The sequence below is a fragment of the Eretmochelys imbricata genome, chromosome 6 (assembly GCF_965152235.1).
Source record: "Eretmochelys imbricata isolate rEreImb1 chromosome 6, rEreImb1.hap1, whole genome shotgun sequence".
Classification (NCBI taxonomy): domain Eukaryota; kingdom Metazoa; phylum Chordata; order Testudines; family Cheloniidae; genus Eretmochelys; species Eretmochelys imbricata.
Genome location: NC_135577.1, coordinates 14,483,512 through 14,507,004, shown reverse-complemented (window position 1 = coordinate 14,507,004; position 23,493 = coordinate 14,483,512). Strand labels below are relative to the sequence as shown.

The following is a 23,493-nucleotide window of genomic DNA, read 5'->3' as shown; positions in this document are numbered from 1 at the left end:
TCTCTCAGAGCACAGTCACAAGTTACTCTTTTCTGTTTGGATTAGTGAACAGGAGTGTTTGTGTGGGGGGAATGATTAACCTGCGTGCCATTGTATTTGCACAGTTTGTGCATTTTATCGAACACCTGGAATTACATGCTGTGTACATCTGGATATGTGAACTAAGCCCGTCCCGGAGCGGGTACTGATGTCCATGAGGAAACTGATCTCCATTTATCTTCACTTACTTGATTACAGAGAAGGGACAGGTTTTCCACACTATCCACCTGCCCACATCTCTGTAGCAGCCTGATCTCTGTTCAGAGGAGATGGAAGAAGGAAATCACTCGGAGGTGATTGAGTTCATTCTCTCAGGACTGACAGATCGTCCGGAGCTGCAGGTCCCCCTGTTTGTGGTGTTCCTACTGATTTATGGTATCACCCTGGTGGGGAATGGGGGGATGATCTTGTTAATCACGATTGATCCCCAACTCCACACCCCCATGTACTTTTTCCTCAGTAATTTGTCTTTCTGTGACCTCTGCTATTCCTCGATAATTTTCCCGAAGATGCTGCTGAATTTCTTTGCCGAGAGGAAAAGCATTTCTTACACGGCCTGCGCTGTGCAAATGTATCTCTTTGTCGCTTTTGCAGATGTTGGTTGCCTCTTGCTGGCTGTGATGGCATATGACCGTTATGTGGCCATCTGTAACCCACTGCTCTATATGGTCACTATGTCCAGGCAGCTTTGTAAACAGCTGGTGGCTGGGGTGTACGCTGTGGGGTTTGTGGATTCAATGATACACACATGTTTTACATTTCGGCTGTCATTCTGCAGCTCCAACATCATCAATCATTTCTTCTGTGACGTCCCTGCTCTGTTGGCGCTCTCCTGCTCTGACACCCGCATCAATGAGATTGTGGGGTTTGCTTTCATGTGTTGCATTACAGTGAGCAGCTTTGTGACTGTCCTCCTCTCCTATGTCTATATCATCTCCACCATCCTGCAGATCCGCTCTGCTGAGGGCCAGCGCAAAGCCTTCTCCACCTGCACTTTCCACTTGACTGCTGTGGTCCTGCTTTTTGGAACCGTCATCTTTGTGTATTTACGTCCCACGTCCAGCTATTCCATGGACACAGACAAAGTGGCCTCTGTGGTTTACATGCTGGGGATCCCCATGTTGAACCCCCTCATCTACAGCCTGAGGAACATGGAGGTGAAGGACGCCTTGAGGAAAGCAATGAATAAACTCCTAACCAATTCTTGAATCTGTTTAACCCTTTGCTGGTTTAGTGATGGGGAGTGGAAACAGGTGAATTCAATTCCCAGCCCATTGCAATGTAATTTCGCAGAGCCTGTGGTAGCATTTTTCATTATTGTATTGTTATTATTATTAATTGGTTTGTATTCCAACAGGGTCTGCAGGTCCCAACTGAGATCAGTGGACAAAACACGGGAAGAATCACAGGGTCAGAAAGAGAGAATGATTCTGTGGGTTGGTGGCTAGGGGCACCCACCTAGAGAGTGAGATGCTCAACTTCAAGTCTATGTTCCAAGGGTTATTTTATTAGTTAACCAGAGTAGAACAAAGATTGAGAGCAACCCAGATTGGAAGAGCACATCACTCTGTGGCTGGGATGCTTTCTGGAAATGCAGTAAACCCAAGTGTATAGTGTGACTGGTTCGGTCACAGAGACCCTCATTTGGGACTGTCACCTGATGTGCTGAAATTACCTCTGAGGCCATTTTCCCTAACTGCATGGGCTTCCAGAACCTTATATTGTTGAGTAAGACATGCTAGCCTACTGCAACACAGACCCAGGGTCTGGGCACACTCCCAAAGCTGCAGATCTGGACTGAAACCAGCTAAGCAGGATACCAGCTCATAATGGGATCTAAACTGCAAATATATCTGTTTCACTCTGTATACAGCTTATACATGGTAAAATGATAAATGTTCGCCCTCTATATCACTGTAAGTGAGAGATGCACAGCTGTTTGCCACCCCAAGGTAACAATTACTTACACAGAGTTTAGAAATAAACAAAAGTGATTTTATTATGTATGAAAAGTAGGATTTAAGTGGTTTTAAGTAGTAACAGACAGAAAAAGTAAGTCCACAAAGCAAAATAAAACAAAACATGCAAGGCTAAGCTTAATTCACTCAGAAATCAGTCACAAATGTTAACTTCTAACCCCAGTTGTTACTTCAGTTAAAATCTTTCTAAGATCCGATGCCTTTTCTGACCTGGGTCCAGCCTGTTCTCATCCACCCCTGTGGTTACAGTCCTTTTGTTTCCAGGTGCTTGCAGGTATCTCTGTGGGGTGGAGAGGCTGTCTCTTAAGCCAGCTGAAGACACTCATTATTTGCCTTCCCCACTTTATATAGAACTTCCCTAAGGTGGAAAACCTTTGTTTCAAATTCAACCCCCCTCTGTAAAAGTACCAGCTTCAAGATAGATTTCAGTATGAGGTGACATGGTCACATGTCACTGTAAAACCCCAGTATCCATTCTTCCTGGGTTGGCCCATGGTTACACAGGAAGGCTTGCAGGTAAACAGAGCCATTCACAGTTCATTGATTCTGAAGCACCTTTAATGGCCTGCACTTAATATGTCTACATAAGTAATAGAAGTTTATAACTTATTCTCCTAACTCCAGACAGCGAAATAATCCTTGAAAACAAATAGGATGAACACATTTAGTAGATTATAACCTTTATAATGATATGTTACATGGGGCACTTAGCATAAAGCATATTCCAGTTATGTCATATTCAGAAGAATATTTTCGTAAAGCATATGGAGTGCAATGTCACACAGAGCTTTGCTCACTACTGGACAGAAGGGGGAATTGAACCTGCATCTCCCACCTCACAGGTGAACACCCCAACTATTAGGCTAAAAATTACATTGGGAAGGACCACCGCCGCTTCCTACTGTGGCTGCGTTGCGACCGGCACCTAAATACTCCCCCTGTATACACGCATTGTTTTGGGACAAATTTATTAGGAGTATTTGTAACACATTTCTGAATAGTCTCAGGTCAGTCCAAACGGTATTGGTTTTGACAATAAATTATTAGTCCAGAAGAAATTCACCCATTTCTGGACACCTTTGTGTCCCAACACTGGGAAAATATTTGTTGGTCACCTCTCCAAATGTCTCTTTAAGTAAAGTGGAATACAAAACTGAGTTGACTGCATCATATAAAAAAGACCTCACAGGAGAGACAGCAATCCAGACCAGCTGATGCTCTGGCCCTCTGTTTTCCATTTCCACAAGGAAAGACATGGCAACAACTTTCATTGCATGTGCTGTGCACACCTGTTGTCCTGGGAGCAAAGATCGTCCAGGGAGTAAATCTCAACATCATCACAGCCAAATTTAACCTCTGCCACCCAAGGAAGCAGTTCCAGAGGTGTAAAGGGTAACGTAGGTGTGGTTATCAAAGAGGGAAAGATTCAACTCTATGTCTAATTTTAGGGTTCTGAGCAAGTACTGCTTCTGTCCTTCTCAACTCATTGTAAGTGAAGGGAAGAAAAACAAAAAGGTACCACCAAGTCATGGGCAAACAAGTGAGTTTCAGAGCATTTCAGCCTTTAACTGAAATGACAGTGAGCTATTCATGGGCGAGGAAGGAAGGAATTATCCTGAGAGAAGAAATGTTAACTTTTCTGAACATATTTACCTATCAGGAGAAGGAAAGAGCTTTACCAAGGGAGGGAGAAGAGAGACAGGAAAAGGAGAAAAAATGTCTTTAATAGGAAGGGGGAAAACTCCCCCATCGATTCAGGAAATGTCTATACTAAAGCCATTAAATTGATTCAGCTATTGTGTGCATCAGTGTCATAGTGTAGATGCTTTCCACATTGATGGAAGGGTTTTTCCATCGATGTAGTTAATCCAGGTCTCCGAGAGGCAGCAGCTAAGTCAGTGGAAGAATTATACTGAGGGTTAGTACAAGCTAACTGCCTCGCACAGGGTGTGAAAAGTTTCCCCGCCCTGTGTGATGGAGCTCTGTTGATCTAATTTTTAAGCATAAACCAGGGCTCAGAGAAGCTAAAGATGGAAAAGACCAGTTGGGAAATCTAGTCCTGTCTCCTTGCCAGGCAGCAGAATCCCCTTTGGTTCTTTTTGGTAAGGCTTGCTAAAAATATTGCAGCTGTCCCAGCTTCCCAGTAGAGATTATTCTGCATTTTGATTGAGCTTAGTGTCAGGCTCTGTGTATGTAGTGGGCACTGTGTGTTTTGTGTGTAGTGGGCACTCTGTGTGTTTGGTGTGCAGTGGGCACTATGAGTGTGCATATGGTGGGGGGTACAGTGGAGCTGAATGTCAAGTGAAGGCAGGTGTGTGTCCCTTGGCCTGCCAGTGCTCAGGCTGATGTCCGCCCTCCTCCCAGTGCAGGGCTCTTTGTGAGATCATAGAATAATAGGACTGGAAGGGACCTCGAGAGGTCATCCAGTCCCCTCCCCTGCACTCATGGCATTTCTAAGTATTATCTAGACCATCCGTGACAGGTGTTTGTCTAAATTGGTCTTAAAAGTCTCCAATGATGGAGATTCCACAACCTTCCTGAGCACATGATTCCAGTACTTCCTGTATTCCTCCCTCACTGCTGGGTTTTCTTTTCTATTGTCCACCCTAAACCGCCCTTGCTGGAAGTGAAGTCCATCGGTTCTTGTCCTATCCTTCCCATCCTCCCCCATTGTTTTGCAGTTTTATTCCGAAACTCTGTGTGACGGGTTGGATGAGAGAAACCCCTTTAGAACTGACTCTGGAGATGCCGAGACTACCCCGATCCTGTTTTCCCTGCCAGCTTGGAACTTAAGTACCTTATCTTGTTTGAGTCACACATGCTTTCCTGTTGCAAACACAGAGCCAAGTCTGAACCACATCCCCCACAAGCTGCAGGCTTCACTGAAAACAGCTTAAGAAGTGTTCCTGTCTCTAACACTCAGATACCCAACTCCCAATGGTGTCCAAGCCCAAAGAAATATGTTTTACTCTCTATAAAGCTCATACAGTGTAAACTCACAAATTGTTTGCCCTCTATTACACTGATAAAGAGATATGCACAACAGTATGTCCCCCCCCGCAGGTATTAATACATACTCTGGGTTAATTAATGAGTAAAAGGTGATTTTATTAAATACAGAAAGTAGAATTTAAGTGGTTCCAAGTAATAACAGACAGAACAAAGTGAATTACCAAACAAAACAAAATAAAACACGCAAGTCTTAGCCTAATACACTAAAAACTAAATGCAGGTAAATCTCACTTTCAGAGATGTTCCAATAAGTCTCTTTTACAGACTAGACTTCCTCCTAGTCTGGGTCCAGTAATCACTCACACCCCTGTAGTTACTGTCCTTTGCTCCAGTTTCTTTCAGGCATCTCTTTGGGGTGGAGGGGCTATCTTTTGTGCCAGATGAAGAAAAAATGGAGGGGTTTCCCCAGGGTGTTATATATTCTCTCTCTTGGGTGGAAACCCCATCCCCTCTCCTATGCAGAATCCAGCTCCAAGATGGAGTTTTGGAGTCACATGGGAAAGTCACATGTCCATGCATGACTCAGTTCCTTACAGGCCGATGCCACATTCCCAGAAAAACTCAGATGTGGATTGGCTTCTCTCAAAGTTCATTTTTAACGTAAGTGTTTCTTGATTGTGCACTTACAGAGAATACTCTTTTCTCAAGAAGCTGACCAACTGCTTCACTGACGCTACTTAAAATCAAATAAGTACACAACCAATATTCATAACTTTGAATACAAAATTGATACATGCATGGAAATAGGATGAATATATCCAGTAGATTATAACCTTTGAAGAGATATGTTACGTGACATATCTCGCATAAAACATATTCCAGTTATGTCATATTTACATTCATGAGCATATTTCTATAAAGCATTATGGGATACAACTTCACACTCTGTTTCACGGACTATAACTTATGGGAAATAAATAAAACTAACAAAAGAATTCGGAGGGAGCTGCCCTGCTCGGAGATATTTTTTAGCAGAATCTGCAGAGATGGTGCAGAGATCTGTGTTAAACCCTAGTTTGGGGAATATCCTCCTTTTTGAAGCCTGGCCTGACATTGACATTTTCAGTGAGGACTGCCTCAGGCACCTCCAGGTCACAGGAGGCAGAGAAGCCAGGAGGAGGAGTTACAAGTTCCGAGAGGAAGTAAGGGCATAGTGTTTCCTGGGCACCGACCTGGAGTGACAGATTTGGGAGTTTCTGAATTCAGAGATTGCTGGCTGTTGGTTGTTTCTACACGTTTTCAGGAAGCAGGACTTTGTGTCCATTCTTTATAACCCCTCCCCCACCGATTATACCAAAGAATTTAGCTGACTTGTATCATCAATCTTTCCTCCTAATATAATGAACCCTGCAATACCTCACAGGTTGACACCTCTTAGGAGAAGGGGGCACCAACATGCCCTGGAGCACTGATAATACCAGCCAAGCCTGCACACCCATGGGGTATAATTTCTGCTTCCATAGTAAAGAAGGGAAGTGTCAACACTGGGTCTTCCAGGGATCTCCTTGAGGGGAGGTGATGACCATAACGGCCTTGTGAATCTGCAGCTATGGATGGACCCATCCCTTGGGGGAACCTCACCCTTTCATGTCAATCGAACACTCCTGTCAGTCAGCACCACACCTCTAGTGTTACTTTCATATTTTCTAGGTTGGTGGCTGTGACATACCAGGGTCCAACTCCTACTAATCAGCAGCTCTGTCAGAGCTGCCTGCAACTTTGCAATGCCTTGCTGAAGTGGCTTCCACCTGGGATACTCACAAACAACCATCTCACATGCAAATTGCACCCTGAGCATGTGTGTGTAACTGCAGCCTGCCCAGGAAGAGTTGGGTTACACTCAGGCTCTCACTACCCTTAGTTATACTGCAGGGGGACCCCAACACACTCCCCAGTCTTCGATTTCCCTCCAGATATGTATGTCCTGTGCTGCCCAGTCCTCTTCTGGACATTACAAGTTACATTGTCCATTATTTCTTTAATAACACTAACATGCCTGCAACCTAGCTTCTCAGACACTTCTATTTAAACACACTGAGTCAGATAAAATAATGAAACAAAGTTTATTGACTACAAAGATTTTCAGTGAGTGGAAATAAGGAGGCATAGAAGTCAGAGATGGTTTCAAGAAAAATAAAGCTAGAATGCAACTTGTGCCTAAATTAATGATGTAAAATTCAAAGCAAAAATTTCCTAACCACATGCTTCCAGCAGTCTTACTGACCAAACATCTTAGGTTAGGACCCATCCCCCAGTCCAATGGCTGCTTCCTTTATCCCTTCAGATGTAGTGAATCAATGGGCAGAGAGAGAGAGAGAGAGTGAATGAGAGTGAGGGAGAGCACAGTGTCCTGGGACGTCTGCCCCTTCTTTTTAGAGTACTATTCCCCCTTTGAGAAACATTTCCACCTGGTTACTAGAAGACAAAATGTCTATGTAGAAGGATGTTCCCTGTTGCTTTTACCTCACCTGTTTAGATACAAAATTAGGTAGAACACACATTTCTTTGTTTAAGACAGAGCAGTTTGCCAGCCTCAGTTTGGAACATGTATTAATAACACAATACAGTGTAATCTTAAAACTTTACATACATTATCAACAATATTGTACTAATATGTATGATGACAGCATGACTATTTCTAGTTGACTCACAGATTTATTTAGCATCTTACAACTGAGCTCTGTGTGCAGATAATTTAGATGCAAGAGGGATAATTCTGTGAACTGCAGAAGTCCACAGCATGCTGTGTCCTCCCCCTGATCTCCTCTGGTCACGATGTTGTCTCCATCAAGCAAAATGAGTGAACCTACCTTTCCTACTTTGGGGAGTAAACTAGTAGTGGAAGGACATAGGATACCATGGTGATTGGCATCCTATAACAGCTAGATAATCTGGAGTACTCTTAAACATTTTACAGGTTTTACATTCCACCTACTGGGGCCAGGAAAAGGTTACTCTGAAACCAGGAATGGCTCTGAAGATATCAGGTATGGCAGCAAAGAATTAGTATGTTCCACCTGTATCAAATTTTCTGGTCCTTTGATTCCAAATTTCTTGCTAAGACTAGTTGATTTTTTTTCTTGAAAAGTGTTTTTGATGGGAAATTGGATTTTCCATTCAACTGTTTTTTCCATTAAATTATCTTTTCCCTGGAAATGATCAGCTTTCCATCAAAAAAGCCAAACTGCCCTCCTCCCTAAACCATGCCTGTGGAACTCTGGTGATGTTCTAGGGCAGTTCAGCAAGAGGAGAGACCATTCTGCATCATGGAGATGTAGTCCAGCCTTGGGATCCTGGCCCATGGAAGAGATTGGTGGTGTGTGATATAGGAGGCACCCCCGTGGTATTTCTGAGCTGAAAAATTATGTTTTTAGAGAAAAGATTTTGGTCTCCCCCCTCAAAAAACAAAAAACAAAAAACAAACAAAAAAAACCCAACGCTTTGTGCATCAGCTCCACGCAGTACCCAGCTTGCACTGAAAACAGCAGAATGAAATATACCCCAAACCTCATACTCTGTGACTCTGGTAGAAATTGCATCATTGAATTACACAGTAAGAAAGAGTAGGTCAAATTAATCCCCAGGGCACCAGTTACACCAAGGGTGGCTTTGGTTCACTGAATGCATTAATTAGGTGTTGTGTCTCTCTGAGCTCAGGTATTCCCAGGGGCTTCAGGAATCATATCCCATAGATCACACATCTCAGTATAAAACTTCCTGAATGCTCCAATCTGGCAGTTTCTATCAATGGGGAAACACCACCATCTCTCTTCTCAGCAGGTACGTGCTATTGTCCTGAATTACAGTCACACGCACGCACGCAGACACCACAGGGATCAGCAGGTATTGAATTCCAGACCTCCAGCACTTAAAGCCTCAGCTCCAACTCCTACCCCTTCAGCTAAAGGAGCGACCTCCTGGGTTGGAAAAAATAGGCACTTACCTAGTCAATGAAGCCAGGGCTTCCCATGATGTCTCTGGGTTTTCATACAGTCTCCAGTCAATGCCAAAAAGCTTAATCAGCACAGTGAGCAACTTTACCACAGAGTGTGGAAAGACTGACATTCCTTTACTCTCACCCCTTCTTTAGTTAAGGAATAATCCCTTCAGACTGATTCTCTCGCAGCACAGTCACAAGTTACTCTTTTCTGTTTGGATTAGTGAACAGGAGTGTTTGTGTGGGGGGCATGATTAACCTGCGTGTCATTGTATTTGCACAGCGTGTTCATTTTATCGAACACCTGGAATGACCAGCTGTGAACATCTGGCTCTGTGGACTAAGCCCTTCCCGGAGTGGGTACTGATGTAAATTAAGAAACTGATCTCCATTTATCTTCTCTTACCTCATTACAGAGAAGGGACAGGTTTTCTGCACCATCCACCTGCCCACATCTCTGTAGCAACCTGATCTCTGTTCAGAGGAGATGGAAAAGGGAAATCACTCGGAGGTGACTGAGTTCATTCTCTCAGGACTGACAGATCGTCCAGAGCTGCAGGTCCCCCTGTTTGTGGTGTTCCTACTGATTTATGGTATCACTCTGGTGGGGAATGGGGGGATGATCTTGTTAATTACAATTGATCGCCGACTCCACACCCCCATGTACTTTTTCCTCAGTAATTTGTCTTTCTGTGACCTCTGCTATTCCTCGATAATTTCCCCTAAGATGCTGCTGAATTTCTTTGCCAAGAGGAAAAGCATTTCTTACACTGCCTGCGCTGTGCAAATGTATCTCTCTATCGTTTTTGCAGATGTTGAGTGCCTCCTGCTGGCTGTGATGGCGTATGACCGTTATGTGGCCATCTGTAACCCACTGCTCTATACGGTCACCATGTCCAGGCAGCTTTGTAAACAGCTTGTGGTTGGTGTGTACACTGTGGGGTTGGTGGATTCAATGATACACACGTGTTGTACATTTCGGCTGTCATCCTGCAGCTCCAACATCATCAATCATTTCTTCTGTGACATCCCCCCGCTGTTAGTGCTCTCCTGCTCTGACACCCACATCAATGAGATTGTGACGTTTGTCTTCATATGCTGCATTGTGGTGAGCAGCCTTGTGACAATCCTCCTCTCTTATGTCTATATCACTTCCACCATCCTGCAGATCCACTCTGCTAAGGGCCGGCACAAAGCCTTCTCCACCTGCACTTTCCACTTAATGGCTGTTGCCCTTTATTTTGGCACCCTCCTCTTCATGCACTTACGTCCCACCTCCAGCTATTCCATGGACACAGACAAAATGACCTCAGTGTTTTACACGCTGGTGATCCCCATGTTGAACCCCCTCATCTACAGCCTGAGGAACACAGAGGTAAAGGATGCCTTGAGGAAAGCAATGAATAAACTCCTAACGAATTCTTGAATCTGATTAACTCTGTATTGGTTTAATTGTGGGGAGTGGAAACAGGTGAATTCAATTCCCAACCCATTGCAATGTAATTCGCAAAGCTCATGGTAGTATTGTTCATTATTGTATTTTATTACTATTAATTTGTTTGTATTTCAAGAAGGTCTGCAGGCCCCAACAGAGATCAGTGGACAAAACATGGGAAGAATCACAGGTCCAGAAAGAGAGAATGATTCTGTAGGTTGGTGGCTTAGGGGCATTCACCTAGAGGGTGAGATGCTCAACTTTATGTCTCTGTTCCAATGGTTATTTAATTAGTTATGCACAGTAGAACAACTTTGAAAGGTTTGGTCACAGAGACCCCCATTGGGACTGACACCTTATGTGCTGAAATTACCTCTGATCCTGTTTTCCCGCCAGCCTGGGCCTACACAACCCTGCCTTATTGAGCCAGACATGCTAGCCTGCTGCAACACAGACCAAGGTCTGGGCCACACCCCCAAATCTGCAGATCTAGACTGAAACTAGCTCAGCCGGTTACCCGTTTCCAGCATGGAGACGCCCAGTTCCCATGGTATCTAATCCCCAAATAAATCCGTTTTACTCTGTATAAAGCTTATACAGGGTAAAATGATAAATGTTTGCCCTCTATATCACTGCAAGAGAGATATGCACAGCTGTTTGCCCCCTCCCCGGTAACAAATACTTACACTGAGTTTATAAATAAACAAAAGTGATTTTATTAAGTATAATAAGATGGATTAAAGTGAGTTTAAGTCATAACAGATAGAATAAAAGAAATCACAAAGTAAAATGAGCAAGGCTACTCTTAATAAACTCAGAAATCAGTTACAAATGTTAACTTCTCACCCAAGTTGTTACTTCAGGTAAAATACTTCTCAGGTCAGATGCCTTTTCTGACGAGGGTCTCGCCTGTTCTCACCCACCCCTGTGGTTACAGTCTTTTTGTATCCAGGTGCTTGCAGGTATCTCTGTGGGGTGGGGAGGCCGTCTCTTAAGCCAGCTGAAGACACTCATTGTTTGCCTTCCACACTTAGATAGAACATACCTAAGGCAGAAAACCTTTGTTTCAAATTCTACCCCACTCAGGAGAAGTACCAGCTTCAAGATGGATTTCAGTATCAGGTGACATGATGTTGCATCGCATAAAGCTTTATGGAAATATGCTTATGAATGTAAATATGACATGACTGGAATATGTTTTATTCTACATATGCCATGTAACATATTTCTGCAATGGTTCTGAATACGGAATACATTCCTCCTATTTGTATGCATGTATCATTTTTGTATTCAAAGTTATGAATATTGGCTATGTACTTTTCTAATTTGAAATAGCCTTAGTGAAGCAGTTGGTCAGCTTCCTGAGAAAAGATTATTCTCAGTAAGTGCCCAGTCAAGAAACACTTAAACCAACAATGAACATGGAGACACCAATCCACATCTGAGCTTTCCCCGGAATACGGTTTGGCTGGTAAGGAACTGAATCATGCATGGACATGTGACTTGCCCATGTGACTCCAAAACTCCATCTTGGAGCTGGAATTCTACACAGAGTGGGGGAGGGGTGTCCACCCACAAGAGAAAGTCTATTTAAACCCTTGGGGAACCCTCCATTTTGTCTTCAGCTGGCTCAAGACATATTCTATGGGGGTGAAGAGGCTACCTGAAAGAAACTAGGACAAAGGTCAGTAACTAAAGGGGGTGTGAGTGATTGCTGAGCCCAGACTAGAAGGAGACTAGTCTGTAAAAGAAAGCTTACTGGAATACCTCTGAGGATGAGGTTTTATCTGTATTCAGTTTTCTTACTGTATTAGGCAAAGACTTGCATGTTCTATTTTATTTTGTTTGGTAATTCACTTTGTCCTGTCTGTTACTGCTTGGAACCACTTAAATCCTACTTTCTGTATTGAATAAATTCACTTTTTACTTATTATTTAACCCAGAGTATGTATTAATACCGGGGGGTGTGGCAAACAGCTGTGCATATCTCTCAATCAGTGTTTTTGAGGGCAAACAATTTATGAGTTTACCCTGTATAAGCTTTATACAGGGTAAAATGGATTTACTTGGGGTTTAGACCCCACTGGGATTTGGGCAACTGAGTGTTAGAGACAAGAAAACTTCTTAAGCTGCTTTCAGTCAAGCCTGCAGTTTGGGGGACATGGATCAAACCTGGGTCTGTGTTTGTATCCAGCAAGTGTGTCTGACACAACCAGGCAGGGTTCTGGAGTCCGAAACTTGCAGGGAAAGCAGGGGAAGAAGTAGTCTTGGCAAATCAGTTGGCAGCCCCAAGGGGTTTCTGTTATCCAACCCATCAAATTCTTCCTGGTTTGACCCACACATACACAGGAAGACTTGCAGGTAAACAGAGCCATCCACAGTCTATTGATTCTCAAGCACCTTTAATGACTTCCACTTAATGTGTCTAAATCAGTAATACAAGTTTATATCTTATTCTCTGAACTCAGAAATAGAAATAATCCACGTAAAGAAATAGGATGAACACACTTAGTAGTTTATAAGTTTTATAATGATATGTTACATGGGGCACTTAGCATAAAGCATATTCCAGTGATGTCATATTAATAAGCATATTTTCATAAAGCATATGGAGTGCAATGTCACACAGAGCTTTGCCCAGCCCTGGACAGAAGGGGGAATTGAACCTGGATCTCCCACCTCAGAGATGAACTATTGGGCTAAAAATTACAAAGGGAAGGACCACCACTGCCTCCTACAGTGGCTGTCTTGCATCTGGCACCTAAACCGTCCCCCCGCACACAAGCATTGTTTTTGGCGAAGCTATTAGGAGTATTTGTGACACGTTTGTGAAGAGTTTCAGGTCAATCCAAACGGTATTGTTTTTGACAATAAACGATTAGTCCAGAAGAAATTCACCCATTTCTACACACATTTGTGTCCCAAAGCTGGAAAATTACTGAAAGAGACATTTGGAGAGGTGACCACCAAATAAAGTGGAATACTTTTATCTAAGGTTTGTATCATATTAGATAGATCTCACGGGAGAGACAGTGATCCAGGCCAGCTGATTTTCTGTCCCTCTCTGTTCAATTTCAAGAAGGAAAGACATTGCAACAACATTAATTCCATTTGCTGTGCATACCTGTTGTCCTGGGAGCAAAGATGCTCCAGCGAGTAAATCTCAAAGTCATCAAAGCCAAATTTAACCTCTGCCACCCAAGGAAGCAGCAACAGATGTATTAAGGGTAATGTTGGTGTGGATAGCAAGCAGGGAAAGATTCATCTCTAAATCTGATTTCTGGGTTCTGAGCAGGTACTGCTTCCGTCCTTCTCAACTCATTGAAAGTGAAGTGAGGAAAAACAAAGAGGTACCACCAAGTCTTGGGCAAACAAGTCAGTTTCAGAGCACTTCAGCCTTTAATTGAAATGACAGTGAGCCATTCATAGAATCATAGAATATCAGGGTTAGAAGGGACCTCAGGAGGTCATCTAGTACAACCCCCTGCTCAAAGTAGTACCAATCTCCAACTAAATCATGCCAGCCAGGGCTTTGTCAAGCCTGACCTTAAAAACTTCTAAGGAAGGTGTCATAAATATAAAGGGAAGGGTAAACCCCCTTAAAATCCGTCCTGGCCAGAGGAAAACTCCTCTCACCTGTAAAGGGTTAAGAAGCTAAAGGTAACCTCGCTGGCACCTGACCAAAATGACCAATGAGGAGACAAGATACTTTCAAAAGCTGGGAGGAGGGAGAGAAACAAAGGGTCTCTGTCTGTCTATATGCTGCTTTTGCCAGGAATAGACCAGGAATGGAGTCTTAGAACTGTTAGTAAGTAATCTAGCTAGGTATGTGTTAGATTATGATTTATTTAAATGGCTGAGAAAAGAATTGTGCTGAATAGAATAACTATTTCTGTCTGTTTATCTTTTTTGTAACTTAAGGTTTTGCCCAGAGGGTTTCTCTATGTTTTGAATCTAATTACCCTGTAAGATATCTACCACGCTGATTTTACAGAGGGGATTTCTTTACTTCTATTTACTCCTATTTCTATTAAAAGTCTTCTTGTAAGAAAACTGAATGCTTTTTCATTGTTCATTGTTCTTAAGATCCAAGGGTCTGGGTCTGTAGTCACCTAGGCAAATTGGTGAGGCTTTTTACCAAATCTTGTCCAGGAAGTGGGGTGCAAGCTTTTGGGAAGTATTTTGGGGGGAAAGACATTTCCAAACAGCTCTTCCCCAGTAACCAGCATTTGTTTGGTGGTGGTAGCGGCCAATCCAAGGACAAAGGGTGGAATATTTTGTACCTAGGGGAAGTTTTTGACCTAAGCTGGTAAAGATAAGCTTAGGAGGTTTTCATGCAGGTCGCCACATCTGTACCCTAGTGTTCAGAGTGGGGGAGGAACCTTGACAGAAGGAGATTCCACCACCTCCCTAGGTAACACATTCCAGTGTTTCACCAACCTCCAAGTGAAAACATTTTCCATAATATCCAACCTAAACCTCCCCCACTGCAACTTGAGACCATTACTCCTTCTTCTGTCATCTGCTACCACTGAGAACAATCTAGAGCCATCATCTTTGGAACCTCCTTTCAGGTAGCTGAAAGCAGCTATCAAATCCCCCCTCACTCTTCTCTTCCACATACTAAACAATCCCAGTTCCCTCAGCCTCTCCTCATAAGTGATGTGTTCCAGACCCCTAATCTTTTTTGTTACCCTCCACTGGACTCTTTCCAATTTTTCCACATACTTCTTGTAGTGTGGGGCCCAAAACTGGACACAGTACTCCAGATGAGGCCTCACCAATGTCGAATAGAGGGGAACAATCACGTCCCTCGATTGCTGGCAATGCCCCTACTTATACATCCCAAAATTCCATTAGCCTTCTTGGCAACAAGGGCACACTGTTGACTCCTATCCAGCTTCTCGTCCACTGTAACCCCTAGGTCCTTTTCTGCAGAACTGCTGCCTAGCCACTCGGTCCCTAGTCTGTAGCAGTGCATGGGATTCTTCCGTCCTATGCACTTGTCCCTGTTGAACCTCATCAGATTTCTTTTGACCCAATCCTCTAATTTGTCTAGGGCCCTCTGTATCCTATTCCTACCCTCCAGCATATCTATCTCTCCTCCCACTTTAGTGTCACCTGCAAACTTGCTGAAGGTGCAATCCACACCATCCTCCAGATCATTTATGAAGATATTGAACAAAACCAGCCCCAGGACTGACTCTTGGGGTACTCCACTTGATACCGGCTGCCAACTAGACATGGAGCCATTGATCACTACCCGTTGAGCCCGACAATCTAGCCAACTTTCTATCCACCTTATAGTCCATTCATCCAGCCCATACTTCTTTAACTTGCTGGCAAGAATACTGTGGGAGACTGTCAAAAGCTTTGCTAAAGTCAAGGAACAACACATCCACCACTTTCCCCTCATCCACAGAGCCAGTTATCTCATCATAGAAGGCAATTAGATTAGTCAGGCATGATTTGCCCTTGGTGAATCCATGCTGACTGTTCCTGATCACTTTCCTCTCCTCTAAGTGTTTCAGAATTGATTCCTTGAGGACCTGCTCCATGATTTTTCCAGGGACTGAGGTGAGGCTGACTGGCCTGTAGTTCCCTGGCTCCTCCTTCTTCCCTTTTTTAAAAGATAGGCGCTACATTAGCTTCTTTTAATCTTCAATCTTACTTATTTTGCTTATTTTTCGGTCCCTATTTCCCTTACCCGAAATAAGCAATTTGAAAATAACAGACTAGTAACCTCTTTGTCTGTTCTCCACCCACCACACCCAAAACTCACATAAAATCACTACCAGTGTCTCAAAGCAATCAACTGTGCACAGACCCTGCTTGACTACACCACTGTGACAGGTTGGGTCACAGAAAACCCTTTGGGACTGCCACCCGATGTGCTGAGTCTCCCTCTGAACCTGTTTTCCCTGCAAGCTTGGGACTTCAGTACCTTACCTTGTTGAAGCCAGATACACTTGCCAGCTGCAAACACAGATGCAAATCTGAACCACGCCCCCCACAAGCTGCATGCTTAAGTGAAAACAGCTAAAATAATGCTTCTGTCTCCAGCACTCAGATACCCAGCTCCCAATGGGGTCCAAACCCCAAATAAATCCATTTTACTCTTTATAAAGCTTATTCAGGGTAAACTCACAAACTGTTTGCCCTTTATAACACTGATTGAGAGATACACACAGCTGTTTGCCCCCTCCCGCCCCGCCCCGCCCCACCCCTACCACAGCCGGAACTAATACATACTCTGGGTTAATTGATACGTAAAACTTGATTTTATTAAATACAAAAAGTACCATTTAAGTGGTTCAAAGTAGTAACAGACAGAAAGAAATGAATTACCAAACAAAATAAAATAAAACACGCAAGTGTACACCTAATGCAGTAAAAAAACTAAATGCAGGTAAATCTCACCCTCAAAGATGTTGCAATAAGCCTGTTTTACAGTCAAGACTTCCTCCTAGTCTGGGTCCAGCAATCACTCACTCCTCTGTAGTTACTGTCCTTTGTTCTAATTTCTTTCAGGCATCTCCTTGGGGTGGAGGGGCTATCTTTTGTGCCAGCTGAAGACAAAATGGAGAGGGCTTAGCAGGGGCTTAGATTATCTCTCTCTTGGGGTTGGAAACCCCTTCTGCTGTCCTATGTAGAATCCAGCTCCAAGATGGAGTTTTGGAGTCACAAGGGCAAGTCACATGTCCATGCGTGACTCAGTTCCGTACAGGACGAGGCCACATTCCCAGGAAAGTTCACATGTGGATTGGTGTCTCTCAAAGATCATTGCTAGCTTAAGTGTTTCTTGACTGTGCACTTACGGAGTCTTCTCTCAGTAAGCTGACCAACTGCTTTACTGAGGCTACTTAAAATCAAAGAAGTACAAAGCCAATATTCATAACTTTGAATACAAAATGATACATGCATGCAAATAGGATGAATATATCCAGTAGATCATAACCTTTGCACGGATACGTTACAGGGCATATCTGGCATAAAACATATTCAGTGGTGTCATGTTTACATGCAGAAGCATATTTCTATAAAGCATTATGGGGTGCAACGTCACACTCTGTTTCACAAACTATAAGTTATAGGAAATAAATAAAATTAACAAAAGAATTGGGAGGGTGCTGGCCTGCTCGAAAATATTTTGTAGCAGCATCTGCAGACATGCTGCAGAGATCTTGAATGTTAACCACCAATTTGGGGAATATCCTCCTTTTTGCATCCTGCCCTGACATTGGCATTTTCAATGAGAACTGTCCCATGGACCTCCGGGTCACAGGAGGCACAGAAGCAAAGGAGAAGGATTATGAGCATGAATCCTAGAGGAAGTAGGGGCATAGTGATTCCTGGGCACAGACCTAGAGCAACAGAGTTGGGAGTTTCTGAATACAAAGATTGCTGGCTGTTAGTTGTTTCTACTGGTGTTCAAGGAAGCAGGACTTTATTTACATTCTTTGTAACCTCTCCCTCCCTGCACCGCATGGATTATACCAAAGAATATAGCTGTCTTGTATCATCAATTTTTCCTCCTAATACAATCAACCCTGCAATGCCTCACAGGTTGGCACCATTTAGGAGAAGGAGGCACCAACATGCCCCAGAGCACAGATAATACCAACCAAGCCTGCACACCCATGGGCGATAATTTCTGCTCCCAGAGTGAAGAAGGGAAGAGTCATCACTGGGCCTGACATGGATCTCCTTGGTGGGAGGTGATGACGATAATGGCCTTGTACATCTGCAGCCATGGATCAGTGCATGGGCCCATCCCTGTGGTGACTTCACCCTTTCCCGTCAATCAAACATTCCTGTCAGTCAGCACCACACCTGTGGTGTTACTGGGATATTTTCTAGGTTGGTGGTTGTGGCATACCAGGGTCCAACGCAGACTAATCAGCAGCTGTGTCATACCTGCCTGCAACTTTGCAATGCCTTGCTGAAGTGGTTTCCACTGCGCCACTCACAAACAACTGTCTCACATGCAAATCACACCCTGAACATGTGTGTGTAACTGCAACCTGGCCAGGAATAGTTGGGTTACACTCAGGATCTCACCACCCTTGGTTATACTGCAGAGTGACCCCAACACAGGCCCCAGTCTTCAATTTCCCTCCAGAAATTTACATCATGTGCTGCCAAGTCCTCTCCTGGACAACATAAGCTACACTGTCCATTATTTCTTTAATAGCACTAACATTCATGCCACTTAGTTTCTCAGGCACTTCTATTTAAACACACTGGATTAGATAAAACAATAAAACAAAATTATTGACTACAAAGATAGAATTTAAGTGAGTGCCAATAAGGAGTCATAGAAGTCAGAGATGGTTACAAGAAAAATTAAGCTGGAATGCAACTTGTGCCTACATTAACAAATGATGTGAAATTCAAAGCAAAAGTTTCCTCACCACATGCTTTCAGCAGTCTTACTGACCAAACTTCTTAGCTCTGGACCCCTCCCCCAGTTCAGTTGCTGCTTCCTTTTTCCCTTCAGAAGCAGTGAATCAATGGACAGAGAGAGAGAGAGAGAGAGAGAGAGAGAGATTGGTGCCTTGAGATGTCTGCCCCTTCTTTTTATAGTCCTATCCCTCTTTTGAGAAACATTTCCACCTGGTTTCCAGAAGACAAAACGTCTTTGTAGAAGGATGTTCCCTGCTGCTTTTCTCTCACCTTTTTTGGGCTTTCTTTGTTTACCTTCCTGCTTGATTACTCTGATTACTGTTAAGACACAAAATTAACCAGCACACACATTTCTTTGTTTAAGACAGAATAGTTTGCCAGCCTCCTTTTGGAACATGTATTCATAACATGATACAGTGTAATCTTATAACTTCATATACATTATACAATATATTAATATTTGCAAAGAGAGAAAGACTATTTCTAGTTGATGCATAGATTTACTTAGCATCTTACAGCTGAGCTCTCTGTGCAGACAATATGCATACAAGCGGGATAGTTTTGTAAACTGCAGAAGTCCGTAGCATGCTGTGGCATCCCCCTGAACTCCTCTGGTCATCATGTGGTCTCCATCAAGCAAAATGACTGAACATATCTTTCATACTTTGGGGAGTAACTAGCAAGGGAAGGACATGGGATACCATGGTGATTGGCATGCCATTCGTAGCTCAAAAATCTGGAGTACTCTTACATGTCTTACAGGTTTACTTTCCACCTACTGGGGCCAGGACAAGGAGGTTACTCTGGAACCAGGAATAACTGAGAAGATACCAGCTACAGCCGGAAACAATTAGTACGTTTCACCTGTATCTAACTTTCTGGTCCTTTGATTCCAAATTTGTTGCTAAGGCTGGTTGAAAATTTTTCTTGAGAAGTTTTTTTGATGGGAAATTGGATTTTACATTTTACTTTTTTTTCCAAGAAATTATGTTTCCCCTGCAAATTGTAAGCTCTCCATCAAAATACCAAACACCTCTCATCCCTAAACCATGACTTTGGGACTCTGGTGATGTTCCAGGGCACTTCAGCAAGGGGAGAACCATCATGAATCATGGGGGATGTAGTCCAACCTGGGAGCCTTACCCGTCAAAGAGTAGTAGGGTGTGTAGTAAGGTGGTGTGTAGTATCTGAGGAACCCCCCTGGTACTTCTGAGTCGAAATATCAAGTTTTTACCTAAAAGATTTTGGTGTCAAAAAAAAAAAATTGTGGATCAGGCCTTCGGAGTATCCAGCTTGCACTGAAAGCAGCAGGATGAAACATGCCCCTAACATCACACTCTGTAACTCTGATAGAAATTGCATCATTTAATAGCACTGTAAGAAAGAGTAGGTCAAATTAATCCCCAGGGCACCAATTACACCGAGGGTGGCTTTGGTTCACTGAATGCATTAATTCGGTGTTGTGTCTCTCTGAGCTCAGATATTCCCAAGGGCTTCAGGAATCATATCCCATAGATCACATATCTCAGTATAAAACTTCCCGAAGGCTCCAAACTGGCAGTTTCTATAAATGGGGAAACACCACCATCTCTCTCTCTCTCTCTTCTCAGCAGGTACGTACTATTGTCCTGAATTACAGTCACACACACACAGAGACACCACGGGGATCAGCAGGTATTGAATTCCAGACCTCCAGCACTTAAAGCCTCAGCCCCAACTCCTACCCCTTCAGCTAAAGGAGCAAACTGCTGGGTTGGAAAAAATAGGCAATTACCTAGTCACTGAAGCCAGGGCTTCCCATGATGTCTCTGGGTTTTCGTACAGGTTCCAGTAAATGCCAAAAAGCTTAATCAGCACAGTGAGCAACTTTACCCCAAACAGACAAGACAAGCCACAGAGCTCCCCTTGCCCAGAGAGGGTGGAAAGATTGACACTCCTTTCCTCTCACCCCTTCTTTAGATAAGGAATAATCCCTTCAGACTGATTCTCTCCCAGCAGAGTCACAAGTCACAGTTTTCTGTTTGGCGTAGTGAACTGGAGTGTTTGTGTGGGGGCATGATTAACCTGCGTGTCATTGTATTTGCATAGCGTGTGTATTTTATCGAACACCTGGAATGACCAGCTGTGAACATCTGGCTCGGTGGACTAAGCCTTTCCCGGAGTGAGTACTGATGTCCATTGAGAAACTGATCTCCATTTATCTTCACTTACTTCATTGCAGAGAAGAGACAGGTTTTCCGCACCATCCACCTGCCCACATCTCTGTAGCAGCCTGATCTCTGTTCAGAGGAGATGGAAAAGGGAAATCACTCGGAGGTGACTGAGTTCATTCTCTCAGGACTGACAGATCGTCCGGAGCTGCAGGTCCCCCTATTTGGGTTGTTCCTCCTGATTTATGGTGCCACCGTGGTGGGGAACGGGGGGATGATCTTGTTAATCACAATTGATCCCCGACTCCACACCCCCATGTACTTTTTCCTCAGGAATTTGTCTTTCTGTGACCTCTGCTTTTCCTTGATAATTTCCCCTAAGATGCTGCTGAATTTCTTAGCCGAGACGAAAAGTATTTCCTACACTGCCTGCGCTGTGCAAATGTATTTCTCTGTTGTTTTTGGAGATGTTGAGTGCCTCTTGCTGGCTGTGATGGCGTATGACCGTTATGTGGCTATCTGTAACCCGCTGTTCTATACAGTCACCATGTCCAGGCAGCTTTGTAAACAGCTGGTGGCTGGGGTGTACGCTGTGGGGGTGGTGGATTCAATGATATACACATGTTGTACTTTTCGGCTGTCATTCTGCAGCTCCAACGTCATCAATCATTTCTTCTGTGACGTCCTCCCTCTGTTGGCGCTCTCCTGTTCTGAAACCCGCATCAATGAGATTGTGATGTTTGCTTTCATGAGCTGCATTACAGTGAGCAGCTTTGTGACTGTTCTCCTCTCCTATGTCTATATCATCTCCGCCATCCTACAGATCCGCTCTCTCGAGGGCCGGCACAAAGCCTTCTCCACCTGCACTTTCCACTTGACCTCTGTGGTCCTGTCTTTTGGCACCCTCTTCTTCACGTATTTAAGTCCCACCTCCAGCTATTCCATGGACAGAGACAAAGTGACCTCAGTGTTTTACACTCTGGTGATCCCCATGTTGAACCCCCTCATCTACAGCCTGAGGAACACGGAGGTGAAGGACGCCCTGAGGAAAGCAATGAATAAACTCCTAACCAATTCTTGAATCTGTTTAAGTCTGTATTGGTTTAGTGGTTGGGAGTGGAAACAGGTGAATTCAATTCCCAGCCCATTACAAAGTAATTTCGCAGAGCCTGTGGGAGTATTGTTCTTTATTGTATTGTTATTATTAATTATTATTATTATTATTATTATTATTATTTTTGTATTCTGACAAGTTCTGCAGGTCCCAACTGAGATCGGTGGACAAAACATGGGAACCATCATAGGGTCAGAGAGAGAGAGAATAATTTTATGAGCTTGTGGTTAGGGGCATTCACTTAGAGGGTGACATATTCAAGTTCACATCTCAGGACATTGGGTGGCAGTTCCAAAGGGGTTTCTGTGACCCAACCCATTACACAGAGTTCAGTAATAAAATTAGGAATAAAAAAGTATGTGTGTGTGGTCAGAGATAGGTAGTTTAGGTTGGACATTAGGAAAAACATCTGAACAGTGAGGGTGGCTGTGCACTGGAATAACTTGCCCAGGAAGGTTGTGGAATCTCCACCACTGGAGATTTTTAAGAGCAGGTTACACAAACACCTGCCAGGGATGGTAGATAATACTCAGTTGTGCTGTGAGTGCAGGGAAGTGGAGTAGATGACCTCTTGAGGTCCCTTACAGTCCTGTGATTCCATGATTGCATAAGGAGCCCTGTACTGGGAGGAAGGGGGACGCCAGCTCGAGCACTGGGCAGGGCAAGGGACACAGACCCGCCAACACTTGATATTCAGCTCCACTGTACCCCACAACACATGCACACACAGAGTGCCTAATGCACACCAAAAGCACACACACACAGAAGGCGCAGTACACACTCACACAATGCCCACTACAACACACACACAACCAACTGCACACGAACACACACACACACAGTCCAACACTGAGCTCAATCAGAATGCAGAATAATCTCTGCTGGGAGCTGGGACAACTGCAATATTTCCAACTCTTCTGAACAAAGAGAACCGAAGGGGATTCTGCTGCCCTGGCAGGGAGATAGGACTAGATTTCCCAACTGGTCTTTTCCATCAACAGCTTTTCTGAGGCCTGGTTTAGGCTTAAAAAATAGATCAACAGAGCTCTGTCACACAAGGCAGGGAAATTTTTCACACCCTGTGCAAGGTAGTTAGCTAGTGCTGACCCTTAGTGTCATTCTTCCATTGACCCAGCTACTGCCTCTCGGGGAAGTGGATTAACACTTCCATAAATGTGTCCATAAATCTACGCTATGACACTGATGCACACCATAGCTGAGTCAATGTAACGGCTTTAGTATAGGCATTCTCTGAATCAATCGGGGTTGTTTCCCACTTCCCATTAAAGCAATTTTTCTCTCCTTTTCCATCATTTCAATTATAGTTTGAAATGTTCTGAAACTGACTTGTTTGCCCATGACTTGGTGGTACCTCTTTGTTCTTTCTCCCTTCACTGACAATGGGTTAAGAGCGACGGAAG

At 43.7% G+C, this 23,493-nt stretch overlaps 3 protein-coding genes across 3 annotated transcripts; all 3 read left to right on the top strand.

Moving 5' to 3' along the window:
- Positions 1-308: 308 nt before the first annotated feature.
- On the top strand, positions 309-1,247 carry LOC144266387 (olfactory receptor 5G9-like). The gene has a single exon (XM_077819844.1). The coding sequence runs from the start codon at positions 309-311 to the stop codon at positions 1,245-1,247; it is 939 nt and encodes a 312-aa protein (XP_077675970.1).
- Positions 1,248-9,454: 8,207 nt separating this feature from the next.
- Positions 9,455-10,393, top strand: LOC144266386 (olfactory receptor 5W2-like). Its single transcript, XM_077819843.1, has one exon. The coding sequence runs from the start codon at positions 9,455-9,457 to the stop codon at positions 10,391-10,393; it is 939 nt and encodes a 312-aa protein (XP_077675969.1).
- Positions 10,394-21,100: 10,707 nt separating this feature from the next.
- LOC144266414 (olfactory receptor 5G9-like) lies at positions 21,101-22,039 on the top strand. The gene has a single exon (XM_077819869.1). The coding sequence runs from the start codon at positions 21,101-21,103 to the stop codon at positions 22,037-22,039; it is 939 nt and encodes a 312-aa protein (XP_077675995.1).
- The last annotated feature ends 1,454 nt before the right edge of the window (positions 22,040-23,493 follow it).